Genomic DNA, 19,309 nt, shown 5'->3' on the forward strand with positions numbered 1-19,309 from the left:
TCAGGAAAGCTGGGAACCCTCCAAATTAACAGGGCTCGGAACATGCATCTGTAATAATTGGTGACGATGTGCTTGTGTACAAGTTGTTGGCCACCCTCTCCTATAGTTTGCAGTTGACAAGGGGTCTCATATATATATTTATTCATTAAGATCTCATTATAAATATTGAGCGCACAAGCCCTCTTTTTCCACAACACGTGGAACAGTGGAGATAGTACTGCTTTTTCGAATGCTAAAAAGGGGTCAGTTGACTTCATCAGTTAATTATAGTTAAAGTAAAACTAGGTCAAAAACAGGGTAAGCTAACCTTATCTAGTTAAATCATGTCACAGAAACACTTAAACCCAGTCTGTTATTCCCTTTTGCCTATTTGGTTCTCTAACCAATAGATAAAGGAAAAAGGCAAATAAAAATGCACAAGTCGCAATGAATTTATCCGAGACTGGCAACATGGAATTCATTTCCCAAATGCTCATTGGCCAAAGTTTAGCGTAAGCCATATTTATCATTGCCTATCTGGTCAATGGATGGAAACTTTGTAGTGTGTTTTCATCCAGGTAGCACAACATCATAAAGAACTGAGTGACACCATATAGTTGGCTCAACAAAGAAAAAGAATCTATGGAGATTCTCAGTCATCCAGGTCATGGTTGCCCCAAGGGTGCTTTTTTCAAGAGACAACTGGACCTTCTGGTTTTTCTTGGAAGATGTTTCGCTTCTCATTCAAGAAGCTTCTTAAGTTCTCTAAAGAAGCTTCTTGGATGAGAAGCAAACATCTTCAAAGAAAAAACAGAAAGTCCAGTTGCCTCTTGAAAAAAGCACCTTTGGGACCGATTCATAATGTTGAAGTGGGAAGATTTCAGATTAACACGTTGGTGGAGATTCTCAATCATCCAAGTCTTGGTTGTCCCAAAAGTGCTTTTTCCAAAAAATAACAGTCCAGTTGCCTTTTGGAAAAAGCACCTTTCAGATCAAGTTTCTCTACTTGAATGCCTGAAGGCATCTCCATGTTTTAAACATTCTCCTGTCTATTTGAGCATAGTCCCCACTGTCATGTCCCCAAAGAGAAGACAAAATAACTAGACATTGCTGCCCCTTTTTTCTACTACTTTTCATTGCATACTAGGAGAGGACAAATAAACAGCCAGAGGAATCAAGGGGAACATCCCAAGACTAGGGACATGGCTGTGGGGATGTGGTCCATCAACAGCTACCCAAGAATTTCAGTCCCTAGCATTAGCCCTCCATTTTTAACTTTCTCAATATGGGGAGAGTTGTCCCATATTGGTTCTATCTAACGGGCTGTTATTCGTTAAAGGTTGGCTGCTGCAGCTTACAACTAAAAGCCATATAGAATCTCCAGAACCATCTTCTGGTCCTCAGAACTTCCTTTGATCAGGATTATTGAAAGTTAAAACAGGATACTTTCCCATCATTTTGTTGCAGGAAATCTGCCAAGGTTTTACCGTAAACCTAAAATAAGTTCAAGACTACGGTATCTAAAAGAAAATAGCAAGGAATAAGTAAATCCAAGTGATAACAGAAAATCCTTAAAAAGGTAAAAGGTTCCCCTCGCACATACGTGCTAGTTGTTTCCGGCTCTAGGGGGTAGTGATCATCTCTGTTACAAAGCCAAAGAGCCAGCGCTATCCAAAGATATCTCCGTGGTCATGTAGCCAGCATGACTAAACGCCGAAGGTGCACGGAACACTGTTACCTTCCCACCAAAGTGGTCCCTATTTTTCCACTTGCATTTTTACATGCTTTCGAACTGCTAGGTTGGCAGAAGCTGGGAAAAGTAACAAGAGCTCACTCCATTACAGGGTACTGGGGATTCGAACCGCCGAACTGCCAACCTTCCTGATCGACAAGCTCAGCGTCTTAGCCACTGCGTCCCTTTTCAGAAAATCCTTAAACCAGCCCAATTGTAGAAAAGGTCCTACACAATTTGCCTCATTGCCCTGCAAACTGCTGCATGCCCCAAAATATTTAAATCTGGCTCTCAGTTACTAAAAGGTTGCACAATCTTCTTTATCGAATCTAGAAATTAAGAAATAAAATGTGTAGCCCACTCCATTGTAATGTAAACTTCAAAGGCAACCTGTGATTGGAGCAGAACTAGTACCCTGTACTGTAAAACCAATCTGAAAAAATCATTTTGATCTCACGGTGTTCTCAAAATAAGCACCATGCATTTTTTCTCTCTCCCACTCTCTGACTTCTTCTCTCCTGTTTGGTAGATTTGCCAAAGACTGACAGATTATGGTGTCCATTTTCATCGTGTGCTGCCAGAGAAAAAATCTCAGACTGGAATTCTGCTAGGAATTTGCTCCAAAGGAGTTCTTATTTTTGAAGTTCACAACGGCACCCGAATGCCTGTCCTTCGTTTCCCGTGGAGAGAAACAAAGAAAATTTCCTTCAGTGTATGTTGGTCATTTGTGTGTGTGTGTGTGTAGAATGGCAGACTGGATCATGAAAGGCCTTTCCTCTCTTTCTCCCCACTCCAGCTGAGTTACCTACGGTATTAAAACAATGACGTGCCAAAAATAACAAAGAACCAGGATGATACAAGATGCTCCATAGTGTGCAGTAAATATGTTAGTAATAAAAACCAGATGATTCAAACCGTGATGAAGAAGCCCATTTTCAGGAGAGGAGAAATTTTTGCCAGGGCTGCTAGCTATTTGGACAGAATATGGTTCCATCTAAAAAAAATCTCATCAAGCAAAGTCAGTAATGGAGAAAGCACACCATGTGTTCCTTCTAAGATTGTCCCATTCGGGAATGTAGATACCTCAATTTTCTAATGTCAAAAATCATTGCTCAAATGTCATTGCTCATTGCAATGCAAATGTAGGCATTGGCCTTCTTAGTATACAGATAGGACAGCACTCCAGAGGGTTAAAGTCATTGCCCAGAGGATCATTGGTTGCCTTCTCCCCTCTTTGGAAGAGCTTTATAGCTCCTGCTGCCTTAAGAAAGTTCAAAACATTCTCAAAGATCCATCTCATCCTGGGCACCCTTTTTTGAACTAATACCATCTGGCAGACGGTACAGAATAATACAAACAAGGACAAATAGGCTGAAAAACAGCTTCTATCCCAGGGCAGTCGCTCTTTTGAATTCTGCTGTATAGTGCATATTAATGCAATATCGGGGGTTTTCAGTTCAATTGTATAGAATGTGAAGGACGTGTGTTTTGGTTTTTATTTTTATAGTTATAATGTACACTGAAGATGGCGTTTAATTTCATCGTACGAAGTGCAATGACAATAAAGTAAACTAAACGAAACTATGTAAATTTCTGCATAAAGTGCAGTAGTGTACTTTAAGAACTTCTGCTTTTCTTGAATATATAAAACACAATTAAACTAATATCAAACATACTTTAAAGAGCAGGGACATGATCCCTGGAAACATAGTTTAGTATATTTTTTAACAAGTCAGGTGGGCAAAGGTTTAAATAGAATAGTTCTTACATTTTCCCTAATTTACAGTTTCAGGTAACTAATATAAAAACAGTTCTTTAAGATTGCCTGGAATTGTACTTCTAATACATCTGTAGGTTGACTAAGAAATTTCATGTAGGTTTCACTTAGGTAACATTCTATAAAATGATTTGTACAGGTAGTCCTTGACTTATGACCACAATTGGTACCAGAATTTCTGGTGTGAAGGAAGTCAAATGTTAAGTGAACCATACCCAATGTTATGACTATTTTGCTACAGTTGTTAAATGAATCACTGCAGTTGTTCAGTAAAACACATGGTCATAAATGAACCCAACTTCCTCCATTGACTTTGCTAGTTGGAAACTGGCTGGGAAGATTAGAAATGGCCATCACATGAGCCCAGCATGTTTCAACCATCGTAAATATATGCTGGTTCTAAAGCTCAAATTTTGATCACATGACCATGGGGATGCTGCAATGGCCCTAAACATGAGGACCAGTCATAAATCATGCTTTAGCAAATATCATTGCAGCCGCTAAATAACTGGTTATAAATGGAGGACTACCTATATGGATAAAGCCATACAAATAGCATCTACTATTCCTAAGCATGCTCTGTACAGAACTGTGCTAATTGCAAATGTTTGTACCTTGTTCTGAATTGTAAAGATGATTGTCTATTGCCTAGCAGCATCCTTGGCTATGCTGACATGAGTGGGTGATGGATTGAGTGTTGGGCTTCTTTGTGGTGTGGTCTCTTCCGTAGGGAGGCGGCCACATTAGATTAGCTCAAATCTGGAAGTAGATGCGTTTCCGTACTTCAAACAGCCTTGTTTTAGCCCAGCATAACTACCAGGGGTGGGTTTCTACCGGTTCTGTCCACCTCTGTAGAAACAGGAGCTCTGAAGAGCAGCAGACATAGAACCGGTTTTATCTCTGCTGGTGTTTTTGCCCACCCGCCCACCTGGGCTCTTACCTGACCTTTATTTCCTGCTTTTTCAACTTCAGCTGCCATGCAAGGCACAGCTGCAGTTTAAAAAGCAGGGGAAAAGGGCTTTTTCAAAGGCTGCTTCTCTGCACGCAGCGTGCTGATGACGATTTACAGGCGCGCGCCAGCAGCGTTCAGGGAAGCACATCGTAAATCACCGAACCTCATAAATCACCGAACTGGTAGTTAACCCTGTCGGATCCCACCCCTGACGACTACTTAAACATTTTCAAAACATCCAAATTACGTATTTTTGCACACTGAGCAAAAACATTTAATTCCCCAGGCATGAGTGCACACAAGAATTTGATACCTCGGGTTTTCCTGCAATCAGTATTTTCAATGCATGCTCAAGCTTGATTGCTTTGTCTCTGCAAAGCAATTTCTTCCATTTGAACAATGTATCTTCCTCAAACTGGAAACCAGGTCCTTTTCCCCATGTAATATTCTATATTTGTCCTATTGCAGAAAAGAAAGATAACGCTGCAGAACACATCTGATGGTATAAAGCACACCTTCCAGACAGATACAACCAAAACCTGCCAGTACTTGTTACAGCTCTGCTCTGCTCAGCACAAATTCCAGCTCCAGATGAAAACCAGGCAAAGCAACCAGGATGCTCAGGAAATTGGTAAGAAACAGCAGCTGTGCATCTGTTATGACTGCAGTTTTCCTGGACCTAATTACACAGAGTTAATCTACGGCGGGGGTGTCAAACTCAAGGCCCGCAGGGCGGATCTTGCCCGAGGGTGCTTAGATCTGGCCCGTGGGGCTGGTCTGGAAATAGCAAAGGACCAGCCTGGGGTGCCTCTGCTAGTGAATACAAGGGGTGCCCCCCCCCGTGCCCCATTTTGGTCAGCAGAGTGCTGCAGGAGGCATCTGTCTCATCTGCCATCTGTCCAGAGGTGGTTATTCAGCAGGTTCTGACCAGTTCTGGAGAACCGGTAACGGAAATTTTGAGTAGTTCGGAGAACCGGCAAATAACCACCTCTGACTGGCCCTGCCCCCATCTATTCTCTGCCTCCCAAGTCCCGGTGATCGGCTGGGTCTTTTGTTGCCCTGCACAGGAGAATGGAGCTGGAAAGCAGATTAGTGGGGTGGGGAGGAAATGGGGATTTTACAGTATCCTTCCCCTGTCACGCCCACCAAGCCACACCCACAGAACCAGCAGTATAAAAATTTGAATCCCACCACTGAATCTGTCCAATCTCCCACCCACCCCCAGCCAGGCCTACAGAGGACAACTACAGTGCTGATCCGGCCCTCGAATAAATCCAGTTTGACACCTCTGACCTACCTAAGGGATTCTGATTGGAGAGAGCAGGTTCCAAGGGGGGCAGGAAGTGCGAGGCCTCACAAGGCTCTGCCCTCTGTTCCATTTAACAACCCATATGATTGCTTAACAACTGCAATGGGAGCAGCAGGAATTGAAGTCATTGAATGACGCAATCCCTTGGGCGCCTCACTTAAAAACTGTCACGTCTTGAGACAGTAATGGACAGGCTGCATTACGGCTGTATGTCAAGGACTATATCGTCTCGAGCTGTGCATTTTTATCGGAAGAAAGAAATTCAGGTAGTCCTCGGCTTAGTGGCCACAGTAGAGGCCAAAATCTCTGTTGCTAAGCGAGAAAGTTGTTCAGGGAGTTTTAACCTGTTTTACAACTTTTCCTGCCACTGTTGTTAAGTGAATCTGGCTTCCCCGTTGACTTGGCTTGTCAGAAGGTGATCATATGACCATTATAAATATAAATCAGTTATCAAGCATGTGAATTTTGATCATGCAACCACAGGGTTCCTGCAGCAGTCATAAGTGTGAAAAATGCTCATAAGTCATGTTTGTCAGTGCCATTTTCATCTTGAACAGTCATTAAATCATTAAATCAATTATTGTAAGTCAAGGGCTGCCTGTACAGAACAGTATTTTCTGTCGAATTATATATCTAGTAGTGTTTTGTCTTTTATCAGTGGTAGATCAGACAACATCAAATAGTTTGAGAAAATTATTTCAGCAAGACAAAATAAGATTTTATAGGTTTGTGATTCCCCAACTATGATTTAAAAATCATTTTTTCATTCCAAAATAAATATTTAAATACCGATCATTATTTTACTTTGTTCATTCCTATTAGAATTTTATTGAAATAAATATATGACCTAAAATAGGTCTGAGTTTTGTTTGTGTAATCATTTACCCCAAATAAGAATTCCCCGAATCCCCTCACTTTTTCACATGTTCAAAGGGTGAAGCAAAGAGATTTAGATGAGATGAAAAGAGGTTAAATAAAATTGAGTGCTATTTCCCTTTCACCTTCAGATTAACCACATGCTGAAGTAGTGATTTGTTTCCAAACACGTATTCTGTTTTTTTTCCTTCTTCACTGAACAATACAAAATGACATCTATGGACTCTCCAGGTGGTCTAACCATTAACCAGACTAGACCTGCTGAACTTGAGAACAGCCATTGTAAAACAAACCTTGCCAGAGTCAAACTGCCTACAGTCAAACTGTTGCTACATCTAATCCAATAGTGTCAATCAACTGTCAGCAGCTTTGCAGAGCCTCGGGCTAGGATCTTTTCCCGCTGTGCTATCAGGAAATGCCAGGGAGTGCATGTGACACTTGAAACATACAAACATCTTCTCAGCTCTCAGTTGAGTTGTAATTCCTCTCTGTAAGACTTATTCTTAAAATATGCATGACATATTTCTGGAAAGTAGACACTTGCGAAACCAAAATTGCTTGACACAGCAATGTCTGGCAAGGTTGTAAAAAGATTAGGGGAGCTGAAATCCACCATTTCTGGATAGTATCTATTGGGAAAGTAACCCTAGTCCCAGAAGACTAGGTAATGACTGACTTCCGGTGGTGTCCTCCTCGCTGATGGACTGGAGACCATGATCGTCCACAGCTTTGATATGTGCTCTCCCATCGGAGGACCCTGATCATCTGCATTTGGGGCCAGAACCACCCTGTAGGGATGGTGAAGAAGGGGGAGACCGCCAGCTGGGTTGAGGGGAGCCGCATCTCTCCTCCCTGGCTAGGCATTTTACTACCCTCCGAAGACGGCTGTAGCGGTGGTCAAACATGGCCACCCTGAAGAAGAAGAGCTGACCGGGACAAAGATTGTGCAGGAGCGGTGAAAAAGGGGACAGAATGAAATTAGGCTAACCAGGCACAACATTTAAACAAAAGGTACCCTGGAATTAAAATCCTAAGAAATTTTTAAGAGAGATAATAAAAGCGGAGACCAGAGAAAGTGAAGAAAAAAAAAATGACAGCTGAAAGTGGCTTTGAACTTTGAAAGGAGGAAGCCAGAAGAAGATATCTGTTTAAATTGGATAAATATATGTTTTTGGCACTAAATAGACATAATTAAAGGTGAACTTGAACGTGTCAAAACAAAAAATAAATGTAGCAGCAATTGATACAAATAAGTGAAACTTTGTTACAACAAAATAAGAGACCCTGGAAAGTGGAAATACTGAACATTAAAACAAAAGAAAGAAGCAGGAAGAAATTACCTTGGGATTGTTTGGTGATTTTGGCATAAACTTAAACTTATGGATATTGGACTATTTAATGAATTTGGAAAAAACCTAAAGAGGAATTAATAAAAGCTGATCATTGGAAATAAATTCTAAAGACATTTGGTCCTGCCTTACAATTTTTAGAAATGGAGATTTTAAAGTATGAAGAACAACAAGAAGTGCCAGAAGAGGAGAAGCTGATTAAAGAAGAAGCCATCTTAAATGAATAATTGGAGCAACGAATATTAAAGTGAAGGGGGGAAAGAACGGGAATTAAAACTTGGAGATTTGAGGAGGCAATTAAAAAGGGGAATGTTTTGAAAACCAAACAAAGTAAAAGGAAACAGCAGAAAAGGGAATCCCAGAAGGAAGTTTTAAAGAGGGAGGGGGATAAAAACTGGAGTAAGAAAAGGAGGGAAAAAAGAAGGAAAAAAGAAGTAATAAGACAAAGAACCAGGAAATAAAGAAATATGGAAATCAAACAAAAATGTAAATAAATTGTTTATTCAAAAGACATAGAGATAATGGTTAAATAAGGACTAAGAAAGGGGATTCTGCAAGGTGATGAGGTGTAGTATAAATGTATTTGAAGTAATAAATTATCTAGAAAGTAGGAAAATATAGATTTTTAAAATGGAAAGATTGGAACTGATACTTTTTTGTTATTAGAATGCTTGTTTTTTTATTAAACTATATATAGAGATAAATGGAATAAATGTGAAAAAAGAGAAACTATGATGAGCTTATTAACTATGTTTAATGAATTTAAGTATATAGTTGAAATGAATTATGAAGATTGCTGTAATGAAATTAATATCAGTTTTTATGATTAATTGAATAGATTATTTTTTCTTTTTGAAATTATAAATGATGTGATGTAACTGAAGGGGAAAGTGCCATGCAGAATCTGACGTAAACGGTATATGTATTAAGTAATTGTTAGGAGATTATTGTCATTAATTCTTAAGATGATAATTAAAAAACTAAAAGATTATTGGGATTTAAAGAGGAACTAATTAAATGATATAGAAAGTATAGGGGTGGCACATTCTAATTGGTAATTGTGGGGGGGAAATTTTTGAAATGTTTGAATTGAGATGGAATTTTTGAAATGATGAAATAAGAATACACGATGAAATTGCAAACCTGACAGATAAAAGTATAAAGTAAAATGAAGATGAAGATATGAGAATTATTTAAAGTTAAAAGAAATAGGTTAAGAAATGAATTGAAAATATATAAAATAAGTTTGAGGAAAGTATTTGAAAAAATTAATAGAAAATATGTAATGATAAGATATGAAATTAAATGTGAAAGATGAATATGTAATTAAGGTCATGTTTGTATGGAAATGTGAGATGAGATGTTATTGAAATGTGGAAAAATATAATAAAACTTTTTTACAAAAAAAAAAATGACTAGGTAATGACCTGCTGGATCAAGTCCACTTTTTTCTGAACCTAGAACCAAACGAACATATGACATTTTGTACCTGAAAAATGTCAGTATTCAATGAATGATTGATATAGATAACCCTTGGCATTCAGCCATCACTAACTGTTGGCACATATTGGTAGAGTACATATACATGCTAAAAATAGAATAGAATAGAATAGAATAGAATAGAATAGAATAGAATAGAATAGAATAGAATAGAATAGAATAGTTTATTCTTTATTGGCCAAGTGTGATTGGACACCCCAGAAATTTGTCTTCAGTGCATAAACTCTCAGTGTACATGAAAGATATAAGTAATAAATCATGTTCATAGTCATCATAAACACTTTCATCATGAATCATAAGATGCAACACTTAGTGACAGTCATAGGATACTAAATAAGCAATTAAAATCATACTAGAAAACTAAATAAAACAATATAAATCATAAAGATACAAGCAACAAGGTTATAGTCATAAGTAGAAAAGGAGATAGGTAATAGGAAGGTTGAGAAGAAGAATAGTAATACATTCTTAGTAAATAGTTTGACAGTATTGTGGGAATTAGTTGTTTAGCAGAGTGGTGGTATGTGGGGGGGGGATTTTCCTTGTGTCTAGTTGTTCTGGTGTGCAGTACCCTTTAATGTTGTTTTGAGGGTAGAAGTTGAAACAATTTATGTCCAGGATGTGAGGGGTCTCACATCCTGGACATAAATTGTCCAGAATAATATCATAAGTAATATATATAAGTATTATAAGTAATATCAAGATAGTATAAGTAAAAGGAGTCCCTGCAGATTTTACTCACCTGGAGCTCACCTGATGCTTGGGTTTTGAACCTGGGTTGCCAGCTTTCCAGCCGACAAGTTCAGCATCCTAACCCCTGGGCCAACGCAATACTGCTAAGACAGTACAAATAAGAAAATTTCCAGACATAATTTGTAATGGCTGATTAACTAACAAAGAAATAGTAGCTCAGATAAAAAGTTTAGCTTTGCATGTGCCTCCCTCTTTCCTACAAAAAACACACAGCCCAGGGAACAAGATAATATAGCAATATCACACAGACCAGTGGTGTCATAAACTGAAGGCCGAATTCGGCCCGCGGGATTCTTAGATCTGGCCCATGGGGCTGGCCTGGAAACAGCAAAGGACAAGTCCAAGGTGCCTCTGCAAGCGAAAACGGAGCTCACGTCCCCTTTTCTGCTGCGACGGCCTGCTGCGTGTGGCCCCTCTGGGCTCCTTTTCATTGGCAGAGGGTTGCAGGAGGATGTCCAGGCCGAAATAGGGCAAAGCGGGGGCACATGCAGCCCCCCCAGCTATGTTTTTGCTGGCAGAGGGCTATCAAAACAAACTAAAAAGAAAAAGAAATGTTTCCCCTTTTGCATTTGAGCATGCAAGAAGGGGCAGGAAAGGAGAAAGGGAAAGAGGAAAGAAAAAGAAAAGGAAAGAGCAAGAGAACAAGGAAGGAAAAATAAGGAAAGAGGGGTAGGAAGAAGAAAAGAGAAGGAAGAGGGAGGGAGGGAAGGAAGGAGATTATAATGAGAGTGAGGGAGGGTCTGAGGAAAGTCCTGCCCCTTGCAACTTGATCCTATGTATCTGCTCTGAAATTTTAGTTTTAGCCAAGTGCTGCTTACCGTAAAATGTGCTGTGCCATAAACTGTATTAATGTATTAATGTATTAATTTCAACCCAGGCCGTTGTTCAGAACCAATTTAGAGGCAGGGGTTGCAGGAGTTAGATTGCTGAAAATATATCAGGTGAAAACTTTTGATTAACAGTTGTTGTTTTAGCAGCATTGGCAAGCCACTTTGTGATGCTTCGCATCATAATTTCTGGAACCTGAAAAATGACAGCCTTTCACTTTATAAGCTGTTGAAGGATTTAAGAACTTCAACAAGTTCATCCTTGCCAACAATACATTAAAGGTTTTCCCACACATTTTTAAGTAGGATACTAAAATGTATGGTATTTTCATTCAACTTACTCCTTTTATATAAAACAATATTCCACAATGCTTTCAGTGGTGCAGGGGTCTCCAACCTTGGCAACTTTAAGACTTATGGACTTCAATTCCCAGAGTTCCTCAGCGGCAAAGTCCTCAAGTCTTAAAGCTGCCAAGGTTGGAGACCCCTGCTCTAATATCCTGCATTCACAGGAAAAGTTGGGAAAACACTCAGAGATGTATCTGCCTTCAAAGTAGCACAGCACTAATATATGGTGTATATTACTAGCAGAGTTCTTCATTTTAGTGTGCTGTGGGCAGGCATTGAAGCTCTGTGAAGGGCTGGCTTTTTGGTCGCTATCTAGATCTCTTCTGATTTGTCTGTTTAAATGACCGATACTTCATTTGTTTTATGTATGGCATGCATAAACCAATTCCATCTCCTTGCAGAAAGAGCTTCCCTGCGGAGTCTCAGCCTCCATCCAGATTCCGTGAAAGGATTTAACATGGGACGGGCCATCAGTACCAACAGCCTGGCCAGCAGTACGTTGAACAGGCTCGCCGTGCGGCCGTCGACAGTACAAGCAGAGATTCTCAAAAGACTCTCCTACTCGGAATTGTCCCTTTTCCAGCCTGCCCAAGGCTATTCCCAAGACAAAAACGAGAAGACGTCGTGGGAGGAAAGGCCCAAAATTATGAGCAAGTCTTTCCATGACTTGACCCAGAGTCAGGTGTTGGTCAGCCCCCTTCGGAAAAATTTTGTCACCGCTGGGAGTGCCTCATCCCGGAAAATGGAGGAATTGATGGAGAAGATCTTTCAAACAGCGCCAAAATCTGATCCCGAATCAGTAGTTGGAGGAGCAAAACTCAACAAGTAAGGATGTTTCTTAGGGATGGATTTTAACATGGCCGCCTTCACAGTAGTTGCTGAAAAAGTCTATTCTTCAGAGGATACAAAGATGGTTGCTCCTAGGTGTAGTATGCATAGTTCTGAGCCTCGTGGTAGGATTTCAAGCATTATTTTTTACTTTGGTGTAGTTTTAGACTCCTTTACTTAATATAAATTAGCGTTTGCATTATAATTTAAGAGTTTGATTAAATGTAAGCTATAACAGCAATAGCACTTAGACTTATATACTGATGTATAGTGCTTTACAGCCCTCTCTAAGCAGTTTATAGAGTCAACCTATTGCCCCCAACAATCTGGGTCCTCGTTTTACTGACCTCGGAAGGATGGAAGGCTGAGCCAACGTGGAGTTAATATGATACATTCTTTTACAAATATATTTTCAAATATATACAAATATATTTTATCCTAAATTTCATTTGTCTATTATCTCCACTGGTCTTCAACTGCAATAAATCGAATCGAAATGAGTTGATTTCAAGGGGATATCTGAGGAAATAAATTATATGTGAGAAAAATTTCTTTGCAAAATACTGGCAGTCCTCAACTTACAACCAAAATTTTTCTGGTGTTAAGTGAATTTTGCCCCATTTTAATGTCCTTTCTTGCCACAGTGGTTAAGTCAATCATTGTAGTTGTTTAGTTAGTAACATGTTAAGTGAACCTGGCTTCCCCATTGACTCTGCTGGTCAGAAGGCAATCACATGACCCTGGGACACTGAAACCATTATAAAAATGAATCCGCTGCCAAGCACCTGAATTTTGATCACTTAACCATCAGGTTGCTGCAACTGTCGTAAGTGTGAAAACAGTCATAAGTCACTTTTTTCAGTGTAACTTTCAATGGTCACTAAATGAACTGTTATAAGTCAAGGACTGCCTGTACTTGCAATGGAACCCTGGTAAACATTTTTGAGGAGCCTGTCCTGGTGGAAGTGGTAGCATTTAAATATATTGTGTGTTAACTGGAAATTAGTTATAGATCCTTTTTTTAGGAAGGACAATTAACTGCAGATATTGAACACAATCCAAATCTTTTATGGATATAAAAGCAGGAGTCTGTAAACTGTATTAAACAGCTGGCATTGTTAGGCCAAGGGCAAGGAAAGTTTCCTTTTTAGATTCATTTTTAAATAATAAGTTAGACGTTGAGCACTTCTGCAGAACTATAAAACCACCCATTTGTGGCTGAAATTTTCCTGATGTAGGAACAGGAGCCACTGTGGGGAAGCAAGAACTGCATTCATATATACATTGCAGGATCCATTTTCATTCCACCATACTAAAAAACTTCTTTTTGTGACTGCTTTTCATATTATTTTTTCCATGTGCTTTGCTTCCATGCACATAAAACGAACTTACCCACATTTCACAGATCTCTGCCAGCATGTTCTTTGGTGTGAGGTATGCATTTTTTATGCCAGTTTTCTGTTTTGTGTACCATATATTAGCTTGTATCTTTATTTTATTACATTTTCCTTTCTCCTCTTCTGCTTTCTATTTTCTTCACTGTTTTTCCCCCCACCCCTGTTTCTTCAACCATTTTTTTAGTTCACACTCTCATGCAGGTTTAAATGCCAGCCTAAAAAGAAAGAAAAATGAATCTGATTCTTCATCCATGGCAGAAGATGCAGGCCAAGCCTTTGTAATAGGTCAGCATTGTTTGCTTGAGTCCAATGGTACTGTGCAATTTAGAATCCTAAATGAGTTTCTAGATGGCTATTAATAACTGATATATACTGTACGTTGTGCATTTGTTCTGAGCTATTTGGGAGAATGCTAATGTTATTGAATGCTTTGTTTCTTCATTTATTTATTTTTTGAACCAAGAAAAAGAAACCGATGAGAATCCCTAAAGTATCACAGCTCTTTCTTACAAAAGGAAGACAATCAAATCAAAGTGACAAAATTTATTACAGTGGTAATTTTTGTGGTCTTCTTATATTTTAGCCCCATTGTTTGTTCCCTTAGCTCCGTAATGGGGAACCTATGCCACACATGCCAGAAGTGGCATACAGAGCCATCTCTCCGGGCACACAAGCCATCACCCATTGCCCTTCCAGGTTCCGGTGCACCAGCCAACTGGTCTTCACATGTGCCGGAGTCCTGGAAATGTGTGCGCTGGGAAGATGATGTGCACCAGCCAGCTGACATTAACGCACACATGTGTGCCAGAAACCAGAAGACCAGATGGCCGGTGCGCATGCGTGTGCCGGAAACCAAAAGAGCAGCCAACTCTGCTCTTCCGGTTTCCAGCACATGCACACGCTCCCGTTTCAGCACTCAGTGGTGAAAAGGTTCACCAACACTGCCTTAGCTTCTCTTTGCTACAATAAATATGAAGGCTCCGGCCTGCTTATGGGGCTGTTGTAAAAGATAAAAAGATGATATAGATATAAAAATAGGTATGTCTTTACTAAACACCCTTCCATATCACTGCTAATTACAGAGAACCTTGATGCACCTATCTTAAATAAGATTTCAGAATAAACATGGAGTAAAATCAAATCCAGAATATATGTACAAAAAGTCTGTGGATAGGAGAAATTGATGGCTGCAGAAGGACAAAATTAAACATTTTAAAGGTTAAAAACTTGCTTGAGAATGGGTAGTTATTGCACCAGATAGAAGAAACCATGGAGAAAGAAAGCTCTAGTTCTAGATCTTGATGAAAGCATTCTAACTAAATATTAACATTGTAACTCCAGCTATTAAGAGTAGCCTACATCAGCCTGCTGCTTTGCAGATATGCAAAAAAATCCCCATCATTCTTTGTTATTAATATCAAATGCCATAATTTCTTAAGGTAATGGGACTTCTACACATCAAGAGTGCTCTTGGATATGACAACATGCAAAAAAGTGTCATGGGTTTCTGCAGCGAAGCAAAGGGTTCAAATTGTAAATTGCACCATAATACAAACTGCTTGATTGTTGTTGTTGTTTTGTACTGAAGTTGTAACCTTGTACCCAAGTACTGTAGATAAGGATCAGAGCTGGTATAATGAGGTTATGAAACATTCTGCCATTTTCTTGCTCTGGACATCTCTGAGAAATGAGTTGTCCTAAGAGTGAAAAAACAAAATTGTCCCTCTTTTGACATGCCCCAATCCTAAAATGGGAAACTCTACGAAAACATAAAATAGAGTGTTCAAGTTTTTAAGGTTCCATGTATTGCAGTCAAGCTTGGTTCATTTATTACTTGCATGCTTTGTCTTGGGTAAGAATGACTCAATTTATTGTATTATTAATATTTAATATATTTTTGTTTAATATTTTATATAGAAAAAAGATATTTAATTTCTACAAATCTATTCTGAAAATGTCAGTGTAGAGTTGAAGTTTATCATTAATTCCTTTTGAATTTTGGGAAGAGTCAGATTTAATTATATAATGAAATGAAGCTTGATTTTTATGGCACTACACTCTTAAGAAATAAAATTTGTCTCATATTTCAGCATTTTTTTTTAATGTGCTGTTCCTTTGGTCTGCAGATGGTCTCCAAACAGAAAAGAATATACCGGTAGTGTCTTTACCAGAAAGGGAGATCAACTTGATCAATTTGAAAAAAGATGAAAAATATGGCTTAGGTAAATAGATGTTACTTTAAGAATTACATATAAATGCAGAAATCAAAAGAGCAAGTGGATCACATAGTGTATTGAAATGAGGTTTTCACTGTCAGAACTGTCCCTGAGATTTAAGTCATTAATACAAACTTATTGCTGTGATGACACAAAATATATTTTTTCCTTTCAAAAGAAGTTGATGTTTATGTACAGTATGTATGTAATCTTCCCACTCTGACTGACTCAGGATGGTGTGCACAAGGAAACAGACAAAATCATCTTGATAAATAAAAAACGCAGTAACAATATCATAAGAATTATAGTACACTAGTTCAAAATTAGTACAAATTAAAAAGCATTTAAGAAGTGGGCCTGCATTCTAGCAATCAATGAAGCAATCTCAAAGTAGGTTGGAATAGTTGCATTTTGCCCAAATAGTTGCATTTTGCCCAAATAGTTGCATTTTGCCCAAATAGTTGCATTTTGTTTTTGTTTGTTTGTTTAGTATTTCTCATCACAATCATAAATAGATCCTTGGTAGCTCAGACAATAATATAATCCCAAATGATAAAAAAAATACTCTACATACAGAGCCAAAAAATTAGGTCAGTGCACAAACACTGTCCAGAAAATGTCCATCTTCCGGTGTTTCCAGAAAGCCAATAATGTTGGAGTTAATCAACCCCCCACGAGAGAGCATTCTAGAGGTGCGTCCCCAATATGGAAAAATGGTGCCCCTAGTCTTCATTTCCTTCCCCAACCTCCAAAATTGGAGGGCCAACAACTGCTTCGATCACACAATCAGAGCAGTAGGGCTGAGTCCAATGGAAAGATACAGTTGTATATTTTGTAAAGTTAAAGCTTCCAAGTCATCTTCAAGAAGGATGATGCAGTAGTCCAGTCATCAAATTATGATTTTTGTTCTTTTCATTGAGAAATTTGAAAATTATGTTATTCCGATTTTCCCTAATCAGGGCTTCTTCCTACTGTTGTGAAATTAGAAATTATAATTTCTATCATTTCTGGCATCTGGATTCTGTTAAAGGAAATTGAGAGTTATGTTCTAAAAATCATCTGGATTAGAGGTGGCTGTTCATATCATGTTTTGAACAGTAAAGCAGTGATGATTGGCTTGTACCCAACACTAAAGATCTCTAATATATTTTGCAATTGGAATTTATATTCGGCCTTTTATGATCAAAAACTTCCATAAGCATGTCTAATAACTGGTATAAGCAATATTTGAACAGTCCAGTCCAGTACTACATAGAAAGGTGATGTCTCAGATAATTTCCTCTGTTCTTTCAATCATTATCCAAACAAGTCCTAAATTATTCTTAGATACCACCTGATAGTGATTATTATTACATTTGGTGGTGGTTTCCACAGTTCTATGATGTACAAAGAGCTAATATGTAACAAACCCAGCAATCCGGAGCCAATAAAATTAGAATCCAGATGTTTCAGTCTAGACATTCCCTTGTGTGGTATCTTCCAAATGTGTTTTGAATGCATCTTTCTAAAATTCTTGGCCCAAGTGTGGACTATGTAGTCTCTGGGTAACAGAAGAGCTCTGCATTGGGGAAGACAAGTATAGAGATCAACACTGCCCACTCATGCAGGAATTCCCTGCTAAGACAGTTCAACTGTGATCCATTTTAGTCTTAAGATATTTGAGGCCATTGTTTTACCCAGAAAAAAATATCGTGGCAAATCACCAGTAATAAATCAGCAAGCAATTGGTTTGTACAATATTGCTATGAGTAACCAAAAAGTTATTTTTAACAGGGTTTGAGATAACTGGCGGGGAGAAAACTGGAAAATTTGATCTCGGAATTTTTATCCATTCAGTCACTCCTGGAGGACCAGCTGATTTGCAAGGATCATTAAAACCAGGTGATGTCCCATGAAATATAGGAATTGACTAACCCTTTGGTTCTTCTTTTAAAATCAAGACAGAAGGATGAAAGCTGCATAGTTTTAATATTTTAATATATTTTAATTATTTTTCTATTTGTTTTATAACCTTTCACCCAGAATTGCCTTATAGGGGAGATGGGTGCCATAAAAATTTCAGGGGGGCGGAGGGAGGGAGGGAGAGGGAGGGAGGGAGGGGGAGAGAGAGAGAGGGAGGGAGGGAGGGAGAGAGAGAGGGAGGGAGAGAGAGAGAGAGAGAGAAAATAAAATTAACTGAATGTTTCATATTAAAACTTCCAGTGTCATCTCTGGTAATATTTTTAGCACATAACTTTAAACAATTGGTTATTTGTTTGAAATATATATTGAAAGATGCAGATAATGATAGTGATAAAGATACAGAGACAAGATAGAAACAGAGATTGATGCAGAGATCAAGATTGAGATATATTAATAAATACTAGGATTATTATAGCTCTAAATCACTTTACCAATTACTTGATTCATGGTGATATGGTTAGAAAAAGAATGAGAGAATATTTGTAAGATAAAAAGAAATGAGAATTGAACTATTTAAGTCCGTAGTCATGTCTTTGTCAAAGTTTTCCATTATATTCTTAGAGCATGGAACTTTTACTTTGACCTCATAAAAATCTTCATTCTGGCCTACTGGATATTTTGGGCTATAAAGATTGAAGGTGATTTTTTTTCTAATAATTTATTTGTATATCTTCAAATATTGAAGTTATTTAAACTGCCAGCGGACTCTTTTTTCATTTGTTAGAATGCTCATTTGGACTTTATAAGTTTCCACACTAAAGAGAATAGAGTTTATTGTTAGTAGGGTAAAATGAGGTTGTACAATGAGCCAGAACACCCAGTTATATGGAGAACGTTGGCTGCTGCCTGAGGCAATCTGCGCTCTGATTGGTTGCTGTGGGTGTGGAGAGGCAGTTTCCGTTTTTCCCCGCCTTTTTTCTTCTGTGTAAACCTGTGTGCCCTGAAGATTTACCTCATGATATAGTGATGTGCCTGACTACCTTGTTTGTTGTATATATAGATGTAAAATATTTTTATTTATATCAAACTACAAGTTCATGTCAGCATCTCTGACTCCATTTGGACCCCTGCTGGGCAATTCCCCGACACACCAATATGTTAAAATGAACTCCAGCTTGCAGAGTTGGTGAATCTCTTCTGGAAACACTGAACACTAGTAATCTGCAAGATAGATTGTATACTACTCATTCTTTCAAGCTCTACCATTCTTTGTCAAATTCTGTGATAAAAAATGACAATGTCTTTAGAAGGACACAAAGTCTATAGAGATTCTAAGTCATCCAGGACATGGTTGTCCCAAAGATGCTTTTTTCAAGAGGCAATTGGATGGACTTTCTTGTTTTTTTCTTTGAGGACGTTTCGCTTCTCATCCAAGAAGCTTCTTCTTCTGGGTCATTGAAATGTCTTCAAAGAAAAAATAAAGTCCAGTTGCCTCCTGAAAAAAGCACTTTTGGGACAACCATGACCTGGACGACTGAGAATCTTTACAGACTTTTAACTATAC

At 38.5% G+C, this 19,309-nt stretch overlaps 1 protein-coding gene across 11 annotated transcripts in view; it reads left to right on the plus strand.

Annotated features, from left to right (window-relative positions):
• The window catches only part of PTPN13 (protein tyrosine phosphatase non-receptor type 13), a 193,274-nt gene that overhangs the window by 112,751 nt on the left and 61,214 nt on the right, over positions 1–19,309 (plus strand). For all 11 annotated transcript variants that reach the window (XM_087962816.1, XM_087962818.1, XM_087962817.1 and 8 more), the window contains exons 16-21: positions 2,241–2,423; positions 4,909–5,071; positions 11,804–12,227; positions 13,812–13,912; positions 15,754–15,849; positions 17,617–17,724. In XM_087962816.1, coding sequence (XP_087818942.1) covers positions 2,241–2,423; positions 4,909–5,071; positions 11,804–12,227; positions 13,812–13,912; positions 15,754–15,849; positions 17,617–17,724 — 1,075 coding nt within the window. The remainder of the gene's footprint in view (positions 1–2,240; positions 2,424–4,908; positions 5,072–11,803; positions 12,228–13,811; positions 13,913–15,753; positions 15,850–17,616; positions 17,725–19,309) is intronic.

The sequence above is a fragment of the Notechis scutatus genome, chromosome 4 (assembly GCF_049901735.1).
Source record: "Notechis scutatus isolate UNSWTSFEM ecotype Mainland chromosome 4, rNotScu1.2, whole genome shotgun sequence".
NCBI lineage: Eukaryota > Metazoa > Chordata > Lepidosauria > Squamata > Elapidae > Notechis > Notechis scutatus.